The 17119-nt window shown below is 34.7% G+C and overlaps 1 protein-coding gene across 6 annotated transcripts in view; it reads right to left on the bottom strand.

The window, feature by feature from the left end:
* The window catches only part of PALS1 (protein associated with LIN7 1, MAGUK p55 family member), a 76323-nt gene that overhangs the window by 46563 nt on the left and 12641 nt on the right, over window positions 1-17119 (bottom strand). The window contains exons 2-5 of one of the 6 annotated variants that reach the window (XM_074327325.2): window positions 11990-12230; window positions 7431-7516; window positions 3928-4030; window positions 1516-2040 (exon numbers count right to left, since the gene is read on the bottom strand). In XM_074327325.2, the coding sequence (XP_074183426.1) occupies window positions 1516-1882 (367 nt within the window). In that variant the 5' untranslated portion in view covers window positions 1883-2040; window positions 3928-4030; window positions 7431-7516; window positions 11990-12230. Of the gene's footprint in view, window positions 1-1515; window positions 2041-3927; window positions 4031-7430; window positions 7517-11989; window positions 12231-17119 lie in introns of those variants that run through there. The other 5 variants (XM_074327326.2, XM_019733668.3, XM_019733671.3 and 2 more) reach the window with 5 other exon arrangements.

Genomic DNA, 17119 nt, shown 5'->3' with positions numbered 1-17119 from the left:
CTGAGCTGCATCCTTCACCACTAAGACTGAAAGGACAACAACTTGACTTGGAAAAAAACTTGGAAGTACACACTGTTCCCCAATAAAGTCCTGTTTCCCTTCCCCAATATAAAAAAAAAAAAAAAAAAAAAAGAAATGTGGATCCTTAATAAATTTATAACAAAGAAGTAGATGATGTGATGTAGCAGAAACAGCTCATGGCTTAGAATACAGACTTAGCGAGGAGCAAATCTAGGATATAGGGTACCTTTGGGCAAACTAGAAAAAGGTGTTTCACTCTTGATAGCCAGAGCTCTGGTCCAGTGAATGAACAGGTTGGATGCCAGTCTCCACTCAAACCCTTTGCTCTGGGCAGTACACCAACTGTATATCCAGATCAGGCAAACTCAAACTTGGCTTTACCACTTATTAGCTTGGAGACTTAAAACAGGTGATTTAACTGAGGTTCAATTTCTTTATCTCCAAAATGGAGATTATAGACCCCTGTTAACAGGATTATTGCGGCTATCACATAGAATGGTGTTTGCTATAGCATCTAGCACAAAGCTCAGTATACAAATGAATGGTAAAACAACAAAAACTCTCTCCTTCCATAGAAAGTGGAAGTCTCTCTTTTCACATCTATAAATAATAAACTGCCAAGAAATAAAATACTTCATCTGAGTTAGCCCAGTTTTAAGGCAACACAAATTATCGTATTATATATTCCTAACAATAGTTCAGTGATCACTCTTGTGTGTGTGAAGGAAAAAAAGTCAGTAAGTTCAATGATCAAATATTCTAAGTTTGAAAATTTACACTTGACATCAATCTCTATTATAGATTTATAATGCCTATCAGCATTTTAAGACTCTAAGAAAACCTGTAATAAGAAGCTGTTTAACTTATTTAACCTACTGTTACCAAAATATATTTGATCACAGAACTTTTTTTGGGTTTATATCTATTAAAGTCTCATGGCACTAGTTTTTTGTTTATTTTTCTTTTCACAGAATGAAACTGGGAATAGATAGTATAGGGAATTTGGAGCCATTTTTATGTATATGATGCCATATAAACAGCACCAGTTCTTCTTAATGACATTCAAGAAAGTCAATCAGGTTTTAAGCTACAGATAATTAATTTTATTACTAGTTTACAAACCTAAACAAAATCAGAAATTCAAAATCTGAAAATTGCTTTTGAGTAATTTTAATATAAGTTTGAGTTTGAAATAAAAGGTGAATTTCAAGGCTTTAAATGTTAGGCCATACGTAGAAATTTTTAATTCGAAGATTTTATCTAAAAACCATGTTGTAGAAACTGGAACATTTAAGCCATACGCTTTGCTCTACATAGCTAATAGTAAGTAACAATGGCTATATGACCTTTCTAAGAAAACAACTGATCTTGGTCTGAATTCAAAATGCTATTATTTTCATTCTCTTATAACCCCCTTCTTTCCTATACACATTTATATTAAGGCAAGAAAAACAAAAGCAGAACATTTTCTATTATTTGGCTGTTTTTACTTACCTAATATTTTCACAGCATAATGAGGACTTTCTAAGACAATTCCTTCCTCTGTATCAAATATAGGGTTATCTATTCCAGTCTTTGGAGGAATTTGGGCTAGTTTCTTAAGTCTCATGGAAGAATTAAGGTCAAGTTCTTGTTTTTTCCCTTCTTCTTCTCGCCTACGCCTCATGTCTTCCTGTTGCTGCCGAATACGCTCCAACTGTGCACTCCGACGGACTGGCATCAGCCTGGTGCCCAAATCTCCCGGGCAGTCAACAGCCATCTCTCGGTGCTTCTGATGCTCCTCTGGTGATGCAAGACCAACATTTTTCACTTCGCTGTCTGATTCCTCAGTAACATGCCCATTCATATGGGATGTTGTCATGGTTATCTATAAAAACCTGTACCACTTTTTATAAGTCAATTTTTTTCTATAAAGCCAATCTCTTGATTCTGTAGTATAAAATCCATGTTACTTCAAAAAACACACAAAACTTCTCACATCACATAATAATGCTATGAAAATGTATCCATGAAGGAAATCTAAGAGAAAAGATGAGGGAAAAAAGTGTAAGAATTACAATATAAAAGATTTTGCACAGCCCACTTCTAATGTCTACACAATAAATATCCCATACGTATATAACATTATTTTGCTACATAGATTAAGTACTTTCCTTTCATTTTAGAGACAATGGAGAAGAAATCAAGCTGTACCCCACCACCACCAGCAACCAAGAAAAAAAGAAAGTCCCCTCCCAAGAATTTCAAGCTTAGTGTTATGTTACAGCTGACAAAAAATGATATATTGGAAGGTTTAGCAAAGTGGGAAAGTGAAAAAGTTTTGGATACTAGTTTTGTAGAGAATTGGTTGTTTAAGGTATAAAGATATTTTAATCATCTTTGTATAGTTGTCTCAACACAGTAGTTTATACTCAATTAATACACGAGATTGAAGTAACTTCCTAGCTAACTGCTAAATAAACTAGCACATAGCATGCCATGTTGGTGGCTCACTTGAGGTAAAAGGTAGTATTCTGGGGATAATTCACTTTTAGGAGTTTTTAAGAAGAAGAAGATACCCAACAAAAAAGAAATTTTAATTAGCAGCTAAGGCATCTATAGGATAAAACTCCATTATGTGAGAAAAAGACTACGTGAGTTATCAGTCTCTATAACTAGTCATATTAACAAAAAAATTAGGGTTAATTCCCTGAGATTCATTCAGAGAAAATAGTACCTGTTACCACTCAAAATAAATTTAAAGTCATACTATACAGCAAAAAAGAACATACTGGACTTGGAGACCAGAAAACTGAATGTGAATTCTGGCTCTGACACTTCCCCTAGCTTTATGATTTAAGACTAGTCAGTTTCTCTCTCTGAATGTCAGATTCCTTTGGAAAAATTATTCATAGGATTGTTCTGAGCTTTAAATGAGATAATGTATGCAAGTCTTAAAACTAAAAAATATATACTTATATTAATTCTTAGTATTAATTTGATTCTATTTTAAAAATCCTTCAACAGATATAGATGGGGAAAAAAGGCAGATTGTTTATATATGTGAAAACCCACACATTAAATCTAATTAGTCTTCTTTTGCTCAAGACTTTAAAAATATTTATAATAATAAACCTACTACTTCCTTGAGTTGAGCACCATTTCAGTAAATAGGCTTGTTAGAGCACATGCCAACTAAGCAAAAACTGAGTTTTCTGACCACATTCCTAATGCCACCCAACCTTCTCTGAAAGAAACACCTATCACACACTACTTAACACAAACCCACCCAGACGACAAGGAAAACCACTAGACCAACAATCAGGAAAATAGATGCGAACTACATAAGCCACTAGAATTACATTTCATAAGAATTTTGGGAGATTATTCTCTTCTATCCAAATCTTACCTTCTCTCTGTACAACTAAGTGAGCTACACATAAATACCTTATTTATCATTAGACTGCCTTCTTCTTCATTAAAATAACAGCTATTAGAATTACATTAGGCAATTCCTAAGTTTTATGTTATTTATATGCAAATGCAAATTCAGCTTATTTGATGTTTTCATTACAAGTAAGCAGAAATTTGTGTAGGAGTTACTGTAGTGCTGAGCTTAATTTTAATTTTAAAAACCTAGGAGTGTACATATTTGCAGAACATTAAAACTCTCAACTTTCTCTATTTACAATATTCACTGAATATTAAAAATCAAATTTAATGATGAATAATGTATTTTTTACTTTATATGATAGTCTACAAAAAAATACGATCTGAAATTAAAACTGTCAGCTTAAAAACTGTAAGGCTATGTCCTATTCACTACACTAGATCACCAGAGCGGGGGGGAATCACACATCATGCAGGAGAGATTGGGCCAGGCAATCTGGGTCAGAGTCCTCTTGCTTGGACTACTATCATGCTTACCTATCTGGATATAGTCTTTTACTCTCAGAAAAATTTCTGCAACCCGATATGAATCCTCTTAAAATTCCACTTTGGTCATGTCCCTTGGAGTGTTCATAGTCTACTGGGAGAGACAGTAAAGAAAATGATTATTCTTTCCCAGTTGGTTTCTCCTCATTAGATTCTAAACTTGTTAAAGACAGGGGTCATGTCTTACTTTTATAGGCCCCAGTGCTTAACACAACACATGTAATATAGGAAATGCCCAATAAATATTTGTTCAACTAAACTTAGAAATGTCATAAATTCAGAGGATACACAGACGATGGACTCCAAAACTTAGCGTGTAGTCAAGAGTCATAGCAAAAACTCAAAACACAAGGATGCATTTCTTTGAGAGGCACTTCAAAGAAATAAATATTAGCCAGAGAGAGAGGAGTCTGTTCCAGGCAGAGTGAATCACAAGACCAATAGGAAGGAAGAATATGAGAGTATGGCACTTCCAACAAACAGAACAGAATGCAATAAGGCTGGTTGGGACAATGAGAGCATGTCATACACGAATAATGATACAACTGGAAAGGAAAGCAGGGGGCCAGGCTGAGAACAGCTAAAGACTTTGACTTTTAGCCCGAGAATGTAAGAATCATTACAAGAATTAAAGCAACGGATGGCATGATCACATTCACTTTTAGAGAAACACCACTCTGGTAGAAGTGTAGAGAATTGACTGAAGGGTGGCAATGAGACCAGTTTGAAGACAACTGTAAGAAATATGGTCCTGAACTAAGATAGTGAAATGAAAGTTATATTAAAGAAATACATAGGTTACAGGACTAGAACTTGGTGTCCGTACTTCATATAGCAGGACAAAAAGAGAAGAGGAGGAAGAGGAGATGGAGGAAGTAGTAGTAGCAGTAGTAGTAACAACTACAACATTTACTGAGACTTATGTGCCACAGAATATTGCAAACACTTCACAATATTCACTTATTTAATCTTTATTACAACTCTAAAAGTTGTCGAGTAGTCCAATATGTCCAAATATGCCTGTCTTGTAGGTGAGGAATGAGGATTGAAGTAGGCCTGAAGACAGAATGGAGGAATGAGGAAAAGAGGCTACATGAACCAAAAGGCAGGAAGATAAGAGGTGTGAGAAAAGTACAAATAAAGCCAATTGAACTAAACCAGTCAACTTGTATAATAATGGAAGTCAGCTTATACAACAGGACGCTAGCTATAAAGTTTGACTGGTTCCAACTGACGAAAAATCTTCAATATAAGTCCTTAATTCCCAAGGCAGTAGGAAAGCCATTAAACATTAGAAAAGAGGGGTGATTTGCACATAAATTTCATTGAACATTTACCCCTGGCTAGGTACTAGGGTTTATAGAGGTAGGATCCTGGCCTATTAGTCTATGTACCAAAATGTCCTATAGGGATCTAGAAATTAATGTGTCCATAACTAAACTCATGTTTCCCTTTAATCACTTCATGTTTTCCTTGATCCTCTTCCTCCAGTGTCAATTCTAATTAATGCCACTATATCTACACAGTTATCCAAAGCAGCATAATGCTTAAGAGAACAGGTTCCAGAATCAGACTGCATAGGATCGAAGGATCTAATCCTTGCCTACTCTCCTTTTAAGTCCCTGCTCAAAAACATCCTCCTCTGGATTTCCCTGACTTCTCAAACTGGGTTATGTGGCTTCCCTGGAATCCCACAGGCCCTGTCATATCTCTGATCAAACTGGACTACAATGATCTGTACTCCTCCTGCCTGTCTGCCCCATCAGACTAGAAGCCCTTGGAGGTCAGGAACTACGCTGACTCATCTCTGGACCTTTGACACTGCCCAGCACAGGGCCAAGTAAACAAGGGGCTTCAGAATATGAACCAAGGCAGTGTGACTCCAGGGCCACTATTTTTGGGTCACTAAGTGGATGGCAATGTCATTAATTAAGATGGAGAATACAGGAGGAGAATTAGAAGGGGTGAGAAATTATATGGTTTTAGTTTTGGACACATTAATTGCAAGGTGACTGTAGATCATATATGTAAATAGTCTAATCAGCAGGGCTCAGTCTTACTCATCTCTCTGGCCCTGTTATCGAGTAAGACAAATGCTTAACTAAGTATATGAATAAATCACTCCTGTTCAGAATCTTTGATGGCTTTCATATTGCCTAGATAATAGAGTCCAAACTCCTGCGGTAAACCCAGACTTTCTAATGTCTCTTTTACCACTTCCCTGTACTAGCCTTCCAGGTTAGCTCCCTCATTGGTACTGATCCCAAACCATTCTTCTTCCTGCCCGAATGCCTTATGAACTAAGACGTATGAACTGCTCCTCCTTTCCTCTTCTACGTTCAAAATCTACCATAAGTCCCTATTCCTTCAAGTTTTTCCAGACCATCTCGGTTAAATAACATCAGTAAACAATACTCTGAAAGATGTTATAATGCTCACAGGTTAATTCATGAGGGCCATGAAAGAGTCAAAAGTCCTTCCAGAATCAGAAACATTATGCTGTGTCCTACAGTTTTAGCATTAAGATCATTATAATTTTTAAACAGGCAAACCATGAATACTCTAGCTTATATATGTAGTCAATGCATATTAATAAAAAGTGAGAGTCCCAGTCCAAAATAATTATATTCTCCTTCTCCAAAAAAGAAAAAAGAAAAAGACATTTGTCTAACAATTCATAAACTGGTAAATAACTGAACTAGAGAATTACCTCCTTAACCATATATAAATAAAAGACCACCTTATGCTGATAATGTAGTTACAAGTTGCTGGCCCTAAGAATATTCTTTTCTCAATCCTCTTATCATAAATAATTTTTAAAATGCCTCAAAAGCGTCCAGCTCATACCTCTCACAAGTAGGAAAAAAGAAAAAAACCTAAATAAAAATAAAAAAATAAATCAATGAAAACTCTACTCATACATAGTCTACAAAGCAAGAAAATTAACTTTCAGGTTGGCAGGCCAAAGCTGTTTCAAAGCTAACTTCAAAGTAGTGGGGGAGAAAGCGCTTTGCTTATGTGCACTGGCTCTAGGAAAAGGGGTTAAAGGAAGCTAAATAAGCTTCAATAAGTACAAATGATTGAGATTGGGGGACCTGAAATAGCCTAAGGAACATAGGCCACTGAAAACTCCACATCAAGAAACAGAATCATTTGTGTGAGAGCTGGGGAATATGACAGGTTAGCAGGAAGACAATGTCCTATATAATAAGTATCCTAATTTTTAGACACAGGAAAATGTAAAACTTACACTTCATATGCACAAACATGGTTGATCTACACTAGTTTCGAGAACTCCAGATTTTTTTTTTTTTTTCAATTCATCCTTCCTTCCCTTCTCCCACAAGTAATGCCCTTTGAGCAGCAGCTGTGAAGTCTCATTTTAAGTGATCAGCATTCCTCTGACATTCTAAGAAGTTGGACTATTTGTTTCCATAGAAACAGCTTTGTCAGCTAACATAAGATTCAGGCCAAGAATAGTGAAAAGAACTTACATTATGCAAATTAGAAAGACTTTGTCTACTATCCTCTTAGTTTCTCTTCTCTGGTTTTGCACAGAACTCAGGCTAACTTTCTTACTCTGTAAAACAGAAAAGAGACAATTAATCCAGTGTAAAAGTCTGCAGTGTTTTTTAGAGGGAGGGAGTAGGAGAGAATGGTTAATTCAATATGATATACAATTCTCTTTGCAGATGGCTAGGATTTCTTAGTATGAAGTAGTAAAAATGCACACCCCCAATTTCTAATAGACATCAATTAAAATCAATACAAATTACCTAAAATCAGTGATGAGAAAGAGGTAAACATAACTGGTTTAAAAGCTTTTCAAAAAGGATTAAGATACCTTTGCAGATTATTTTTAATAATACTTTTTGAACTTTAGTTTAAGGTTCAAACAAAAATGCAGGTTTTTTTCTTTATTTTAATTACAATTTCTGGATCAATTTTAAACATTATGAATAGTTTATGATGCCAAGACAATGAAAGTTTAGGATTCAAAAAGATCCAAAAAGAATTTGGTAAGACAGGAACCACAGTCATTCAAAGGGGGAAATGCTGATGCTACATTGGAGACCAACACAGAAGAGCACCCTGCCCCGATGGAGCTCCATTCCACAGATAGGGTAACAGATAATAAAAAGCAAACACTCAATAAAATGACTTCACACAAAGGGCTACAGAGAAAGTACAACAGGAAACTATAAGAGGCAGTGATGTTTGGAAGGAGCAACATTAGACAAGATGGTTAGGGAAGCCCTACGTTAAGAGCTGATATTTGAGCTGACTTTTGAGTCCTGAAGGACAAAAAATGAGTGAGCTGTGGAAAGATCCAGAAAAAAGGTTTCAGGTTGAGGGAACAGGAAGTACATTTCTATAGGGATGTCACCAGGAATCTCAATTGCCATACACAGATGCTCCTTGACTTACAATGGGATTACATACTGACAAACCCATTAAAAGTTGAAAATGCAGTAAGTCAAAAATGCATTTAATACTATAGAATATCAGGTGTTTACCCTCGTGACTGTATGGCTGACTGTAGCTGCGGCTTGCTGCCACTGCCCACCAACACAATAGAGGATAGTACTGCATGTATCTCTAGCCTGGGAAAAAAATCAAAATTCAAAATTTGAAGTACAGTTTCTACTAAACGCATATCGCTTTTGCACCACTGTAAAGTCGGAAAATCATATGTTGAACCATCATTAGTTGGGGACTGTCTGCATCCCAAAGTACCTCAACTTCTTCCCTACTACTGTTAATTATATATACCACTACCTCCAAGATCATGAAATGGATGAATTGTATGGTATGTGAATTATATCTCAATAAAGCTGTTAAAAAAACAAAATACTAAACAATAAAATGGCTAAAATGAAAAAGACTGACAATACTAAGCATTGGAGAGGATGTGGAGAAACTGAAACTCTCAAATAACACTGGTGAGAATGTAAAATGGTAGTCAGTGTGGCAGTTTCTTAAAAAGTTAAACATACACATAATATAACCCAGCAATTCTACATGACAGAAATAAAAACACATTTTTATTTGTAAAAGGAAAATTTGTATGGAATGTTCAAAGAATAATTATTAATAATAACTTAAAAGTGGATACAATCCAAATGTCCTTCAGCAGGTGATAAATATGGAATACTATACAATAATGAAAAAAGGAATGAACTACTGATATATGCAACAATGTGGATAGCCTGAAAAACATAATGCCAAACACAAGAGGACATATTGCATGATTCCATTTATATGAAATTTCTAGGAAAGGCAAAACTAGTGCTATGGATGGGAGCAGAAACTGACTACAAAAGCACATTAAGGGAATTTTCTTAGGTGATGGAAGTATAATAAAACTAGATTTCAGTGATATCTGCGTGATGATATAAACTTAGTAAAACTCAAATTGTACCCACAAAACGTGAATTTTTATGCACTTTAAATTATACCACAATAAAGTTGTTTTAAAACTCATCACATTGAACACTTAAAATTAGTAAATTTTAACGTAAGTTATACCTACTGAGCTGATTTAAATTATGCACTTAAAATTGCATCTTATTACATGTAAATTATATCTCAACAAAACCAATTTTTAAAAAAGACCTTTGTATGTTCCATAAACAAGTCATATACTGACATCACACAATAAATGTTTAACTCAATGCATAAATTTCAGTTTCCAACAATGAATGGTACAACACACCATCTGCAGAGAAGGGACTTAGCTATATCTAAAACTAAGTAAATACAAGTCAAAACCAAACATATTTGGGTTAGTCATGCAAGGTCTTAGCTCAGAAATTATTACTCACAACAATTTAAACAAAAATATATAGACTCACCAAAAATTTAATTAAAAAACTATTTTTTCAATTCCTTAAAATATAGAGAACTAAAAAAACTGTAAAAACATTTTTAAATTAAAAAATCATATATATTTGAAGTATCTGAACTTGTTTAACTCAACAGAGCAATGTAAAAAAAAAGTTACACTATTAAACAAATTTATGCAACAGACAAATCAAGTTCTTTAAATTAAGAAAAAGATCATGTGCAAATGTCCTGAGTTCACTTTAATGAAATATCCTGATAAGACCTATAATAAGGGCATTTCTAAAATTCTACCTGGTTCATGGTTTAGGTTTCAGACAGAAGTACCTTTATTTATCATCCAGATAACTGAATTCCAAAGAAGCCACTGCTATCTTCATAACTTTAAAACTAACTGCACTTAGAATGTACTATGCCAGATAAATCTGTAAAGAATGGAAGCATAATTCCCTTAATCGAAAAAAACTTCAAAGTAAAAATCAAATATGTAAATATTTCAAAGGGAAACAGGGATAACATACATTATAACTTAAAGCCACATAACTAATGTGCCCCACAGACATAGAATAATTCCTGATGCTCAATTCCATTGGCTATCAATAGGGCAATGCCACTAGCTTAGAAGACACACCTTTATCAGATGTACACTTTCATACACAGAGCCGTTTTGAAAATTCCTGGCAAAAATGCATATATATAAAACTTATCTGCAACAGAAAGATTTAATTTACAAGTTCTTATTCTCAACCCCATGTTTCTACCATACAATTGTCTTGAGACCAAAAAAAGACAACATGGAAAAAACAGCTGGAAAAACACTGCTGGTTTATAATATTAAACATCTGCATCCTACAGTGTCCATTTACCAAAGCTAATCAAATATTTATTTACAAATATCTCCTTGAATCTTCTTAAACATTTTTGGATTCTAGTGGTTCTCAATCAAGGGTGAGTCTGCACTCCACTCATCCCCGCCAGGCGAATTTCCACAACGTGTGGACATATTTTTATAGTCAGGACTGGGCTGAGCGGAGCTACTGGCATCTCCTTAGCAGAGGCCAGGGAAGCTGCTAACCATGCATAGGACAGCCTTCCACAAGGAAGTCTAAAATGTCAATAACGCCCAAGTTGAGACACCCTGAGTTAAACAAAGCAAACCCTGGAATATTATTACCTAACCCCAAATTGAGGCATTCACTCATTAAATAGTATTCAGTAAGTTTCTCACACATTCAAGACAAAACTTTAAATAGCCAAGCTTCCTTGTTAACCACCTAATGGTATTTTTGCTTATTGTGTTTCAACTTTTTCAAGTACTCTTGTTGTCCTAAAGATACTGAGGCTGAAAGATCCTTAAATATCATCTAATCCAGTATTTTTCAAAATGTTCAGGAAGGAACTTCAAATCTTGGCAGTGGGTGGGAAGATAAGAGCAGAAGCTCACTTTTACCTTTCTTTTTAAGTTTTAAGGTTCAAGGAAAAAACAGTTTAAATGTTTAAACGACAAAACTTCGATCTGAAGAATTCCTCTTATTTTACAAATGACAAAACAATGTCCAGAAAATTTAAGTCACTTGCCATGGTTATACACATACTTAGTGTCAGAGATCAATAAATCCAGAAATTCAACAAGGTAAGATCACCAACAGAATAGCAACAGAGTAAACGGAATAAAAGCTATTGCCAAATAAATTGTCTCACACTGTATACTGGAAACTAAGTGGGAAAGCAAACCCAATTTTAGTAATATATTCCAGCATATGATACATTCCCCACCATCAAATGTTTACAATAAGGCCGGAAGACAAAACATGCATATAAAATGATAAATACATTAAGAGTGACGCAAACAAGGAAAGACATAAAATGTATAGACAAAGCGTATTTAATGGTCATATTATTTATTGACCCTGTATGCTGAACACTGTGCTACTGTACTTTCCGTAGTTAATCCTCAAACAATCCTGTATGTTTAAGTGGTACTGTTATCCCCAAGGACAAATGAGAAGACAGGTTTAAAGGAACAAAGTAAGAGCGCATCAAAATAAAAATTCAACAGTTATAATAGATACTCACATCCATTATATCACATAATCCTTACAACATCCTGACATGGTATTTTACAGAGGACACAAGAAGAACGACTATTTAAACAGTTTGAATAAGCAGTAATGGTGATAGTAGTTAGAAGTAAAAGCAATAGCACTACCTGCCAGGCAGAGAGCCAAGAATTTCATACACGTCATCTCATTCAATCCTTTCAACTCCTCAAAGTTATCCTCAGTTTACAGATGTGGAAAACAAGTATGGAGAGGTGAAGCTGCTTCCCAAGGTCACAAATCGAAATGGCAGAGCCAAGCAAGACTCGTACCAAGTCTGTAAAACTTCAGAATAGAAGCTCTTCACTTCACTCTTGCCATTATTTTTATTCACCATGGACTTATCCAATACTAAGAGAAGAGAAAGAAAAACCTCTATTGATTATGATTAATTCTCAGTTTAGTGTTTTGAAGGATACCTTCCTAAGATTTTTTCTTCACTTGTCCATAGATAGTTTTGTTTAAATAATGAAATTCTATGAAAAACACATTTGCAAATCCAAATACATAATAGCATTCTCTTGCTTTTTTATGCCTAAAATTTAGCTTTAGCTGTAAGTATTCCCAGGGACCAATGGGACTGCATAATGAATCATCATTCACCGTTTTCCTTTACAAATCTGGACATTTTTCTGTTATAGAAGTACCTTGCAATATAAAGAAGAATTGGGAGAACAAGAGATCATCATTTTTAAAAACCAGGCAACTAAGCTCTCCACGTATTGTATGTAATATTCTCTGAAGTGAAAAGTATTGTGTTTTGTTTGTTTTTTAGTTCAGTGGGAAAATTCTCCATTTGCTTATATCAAACACAAAGTTGAAGGTCTTTGGCGATATTCAAGACCGCACACTCATAGTACTAGGAATTGATTAAAAGCCAAACAGTATCAAAGATATCAAATGGTTGGTTACTTGAACTGCCCCATTATCACCTTCAACAACTTAGTAATAAAAGATTAAATGCATCCAAAGGGTTAGTTCTAAAAAAGGCACTAGGACAAAAGGTAATTTATAACATTTCAAACTGACTAGAACTGGATTTTTAAACATGTGGGATAAAATTACTTGCAATATGGCTTTTCAGTATATTGGTACCAATCAAGAATATATATGGCCTAGCTGGAGAACAAGAACAGTCCTGATAAGGAACAGAGCCAATGTAAGAGATAGAAGATAAAGCCACAGTTGACTCTGAATGCTAAACTAAATTGTTTGAATTTTCTCTTGCAAGCAATGGGAGACTATGTGTTTCAAGTGTTGTTTTTTTTTTTTTAAAGAACAACAAAAAAAATGGCTTTTTAGAAAGTTAAATCTACTCTATACTGTAACCAGAGTTGACTAGGGGAAATTTAAGTAGAGCAGCAAAGAGAGACAATGTTTTAATACTTTATGCATGGAAAGATAAAGGAAGTAGCAGAAGGAATGAAAAGGGATCATTTCAAACAATGGTTATTACAAAGGATGATTTCACAAGATTTAGAGATCAAGAGCCAAATATAATTCTAAAATATCGAGCATGACAATTCAATCTGGGAGAAATTACAGGACCTTAAAATAGGAAAATTCAGAGAATAAGGTTTTTCTCCCTGGGAGGTAGGCGAGGAGAATGGGGAGAACTGGAAAGACGATAAATTCCACTTTAGAAGTATTGTATTTAAAGTGAGAATGTTGGCAGGCTGTTAATTGCTAGACAGGGAAACCAAAGTGGGCAGGCTAGAAATGAAAATTTGTAGGTAATTTACATATTCATATCTTACATTTGTAAAGCTTTTCAGTTTCTACAGTAAATTCAAGCACATTATCTCATGTGAACTCCACAGTTGCCTTGGGTAAATAGGTCAGATATCCCCATTTTCCAGGAGATACGTAGGCATTGCAAGTTAAGTCACAGAGCTAGAAGTTAATAGGACAAGAACTAAAGTACAGCTTGATGAACCTTTATGAGGAGTCAGTGCTCCGTTCCTTACATCTCTGCAGTGATACCGTGCTGACTACATACTTTTTAAAAATCACGTGACTACAGTTGGCCCTTGAACAAGGGTTTGAACTGAGCAGTTCCACTTATATGCAGATTGTTTTCAAGAAATACCTGTACTGTTTTAGATTTGCAGTGTCCAAATCATACAGGGTGCAGAGGGCAAACTGTATGTATTATGGATCTATGCTTTTTCTACAAGGGACTCGTGCATCACAATATATGGGTATCCACAGGGGTCCTGGAACCAATTCCCTGCAGGTATTAGGGACAACTTAAGTTTCTGGGAAGTCAAAAGTTACACAAGCATTTCTGACTGCCCGGGGAGGGGGAGAGGGGAGGGGTCGGTGTTCAAGGGTCAACATCATTCTTTTACCATTAAAATATGATAAGAGAAAATTCATCTTTTCTCAACTTACTGCTTCATAAAATTAACTTTAATACAATAATTAATTCCACTGTTATATATGTTAACAGACTACAAGTTGACTATAGCACCACATTGTGGTGGCATGGTATCTATTGATCAAAATTTCTAAATACTCAGCCAAGCAGCAGTTACAGTAGAAATAGCAGAATGCTTGTGAATTTTCCTCCTAATATGAAAAGTAAATCTGAGTTGCCAACATTCCAGTTTTCTGGTAACATTTAAAAACTGTTACTCTCTACTCTGTATTGCTACAGTTTCGGTATGTGCTGCCAAAGTGAGCTGCCCTAGCTTGTCCTACCTTGACAAACATTTAAATAAAATATTAATTTATACCTTAAAAATGAATACAATATAATAGACTAGATCCTATAAGATAATCAGCTATCCCCTTGGGGTCAAATTCAAGTATTGAAAAATTGTAACTGTAATATCCTTAAATATGTTAATAACTAATTATGTCAATTCCCATCAATTCTCCGTCCACATCTCACATATACCCCCCGTTTCTCCCTTTTCACACTACTACCTTAAATCACATACACATTATCTTTTTCATGGGTTTTTCTATGCACTTCCTGATAGTCACCCACCCTCGGTCTTTCTAGTTGTCAATTATTTCACACAATACGACCAGATTAACTTTCCTGAAGCACACCTAATAAATATCACGACGGTGTCTCTTTTCAAGTTTTTGTTGTCATTTTCTTCTCTTAAGTTACCGTTTACTAAGGGATTACTATGCACCATTTATTCATGGTACTAGTAAGCACCCAGCATGGATTCTCATTAACCCTCACAACCATCTCCTTTTTCAATTTTGTAACTTAGCTTAGCAAAGACAAGAGACTTGTCCAATGTCAAAAGCCAAATGGCACAGATGGGCCTCAAACTGAAGTCTGGTTTTTAAGACCTGGACTTGTACTAGAGCAGACCATATCCAATTTGAGTTATTCTTTGGCATCCTTGGCCCCAACCTTAACTCCTCCCAGCTTCTCATGACTCCTGGCTCTGCCTTTTTGTTGTTCTCCCCAAGAAAATATAGTGAGAGTACCCCTTTTCTTCTTCCAATTAGAGTAAGGGGGAAAAAGGTAGCATAAAGACGTAAAAATATTTACTTTGGTATAAGGCGTTTGTGTGTCTGTGTGAGTGACCAGTCACGTCCAGTGCTGGAAGTGGCACCGGGAAACAGACATTATGTACTTTTTGGTTTTTTTAGTTTCAGGTGTAAGACATTATGTACTGTTGACTCTAAAAATCAGTACAATGTCATATACTGATTTATATCTACCAAAAATTTAAACTAAAGCTTTGATCTATCAATTCCTTTTCTAGAAATTTATCCCATAAAGTATGTTTGGAACAATTTAAGTATGTTAATCTACTTTTTCAACTGTAAATTTAATAAAATTTAAATACCGATCAAGTATTTCCAATGAAAATTTATCATTCTAATTCAGATGTGCCATGAGTGTAAAATACACGTGGAATTTCAAAGACTCGGCATGGAAAAAAATCAATGCAAAACATCTGATTATTTTTTGTATCTAATACATGTGGATGTGGTAATATATTTTACATATTGTGTTAAATAAAATATACTATTAAAATGAATTTCACCTGTTTATTTAAAAACAATTTATATGGCTACTGGAGCATGGAGCTCCATGTGAACTGACATAAAACAAAAGGCAAGTAAATAAAGCAAGCTTTGGAATGGTATTTATATATCATTCCATTTTTACAAATGCACATAAAAGTTATGTTTATAAAGTTATTAACAAAAAATCTGGAAGAATATACACAATACTGTTTTCATTTAATATGAAAAGTAAGAATAACAGAGCTCTTAGGTCTTATTTTCTACTTATACTTCCATATTATTTGGGTATCTCACAAAATACTGACCAAAAAAGATGTTACTTTTATAATCTGGGGGAAACACAAAGATATTATTACTGTTTTGAAAGAAAAAAAATAGAAATTTTAAATTACAACTACCTTCTAAAGGTCTGTAAAAACTATTAGCAGCAGCAACAAAGCCCTTTCAAGAGTGCTAGAACCTAAGTTTTCAAAAATATTATCCCTAAGGCCCTAAACAATTTCATAAACAGTGCAACAATAAGAATTTCTAAATAAAGTACTTAAGCAATCATTAGAATGATGACTCTTCAGTAGTCAGGACTTTCTCTACCACACAAACATGAATATATTACATCTTTAATTTAAAAATGAGAGGAAATCAGTTTACTAAAGGAATAAGGGCATTAAGTATAAGAAAAATTCCAAAAGGGATCACCAACACTTTAAAATCTAGCAATGAAACTGCTGCCTTTGAGCCCTTCCTGTAGAAGTTCCAGAGGAGCCTTGTCATAATTTTGATTGCATCTGTTCTTTCATCATGTTAATAACTCACAATTACAACTCTCAAAGAATACTAATTACAAATTCATGTAGCTTTGCTTTCTAGACACCTATTTCTATGCCTAGTCCATATAGATTTTCTCCATCCCCTTTAATCTTGGGTGTCAATCCTTTACTCAATTACTTGTCACAAGTTTCAGGTCTCTAAAACCGTATTATAAGAGATTCCAGCTTTTGACCTCAAGTGATTTACAGCTTACTAGAGAAAAAAGTATGCTCCAAAGGTCAGTAAATTAGTAGATGGTTACCTCTATCTACATGGCTTATTGGTATGCAATTCAACAACTGGCCGTTAAAAAAAAAAAAGAGTGAATAGTTTGCCTTGTCACTGAAGAAACACCAAATAACCATTTCAGAGTTATTAAGCAAAATTAATAGTAAAGATTCATATCTATTGTTATCTATAAACCAGAC

Source organism: Rhinolophus sinicus, chromosome 3 (assembly GCF_057876585.1).
Source record: "Rhinolophus sinicus isolate RSI-liver-muscle chromosome 3, RSI-T2T, whole genome shotgun sequence".
NCBI lineage: Eukaryota > Metazoa > Chordata > Mammalia > Chiroptera > Rhinolophidae > Rhinolophus > Rhinolophus sinicus.
This window is presented reverse-complemented; position numbering and strand designations above follow the sequence as displayed.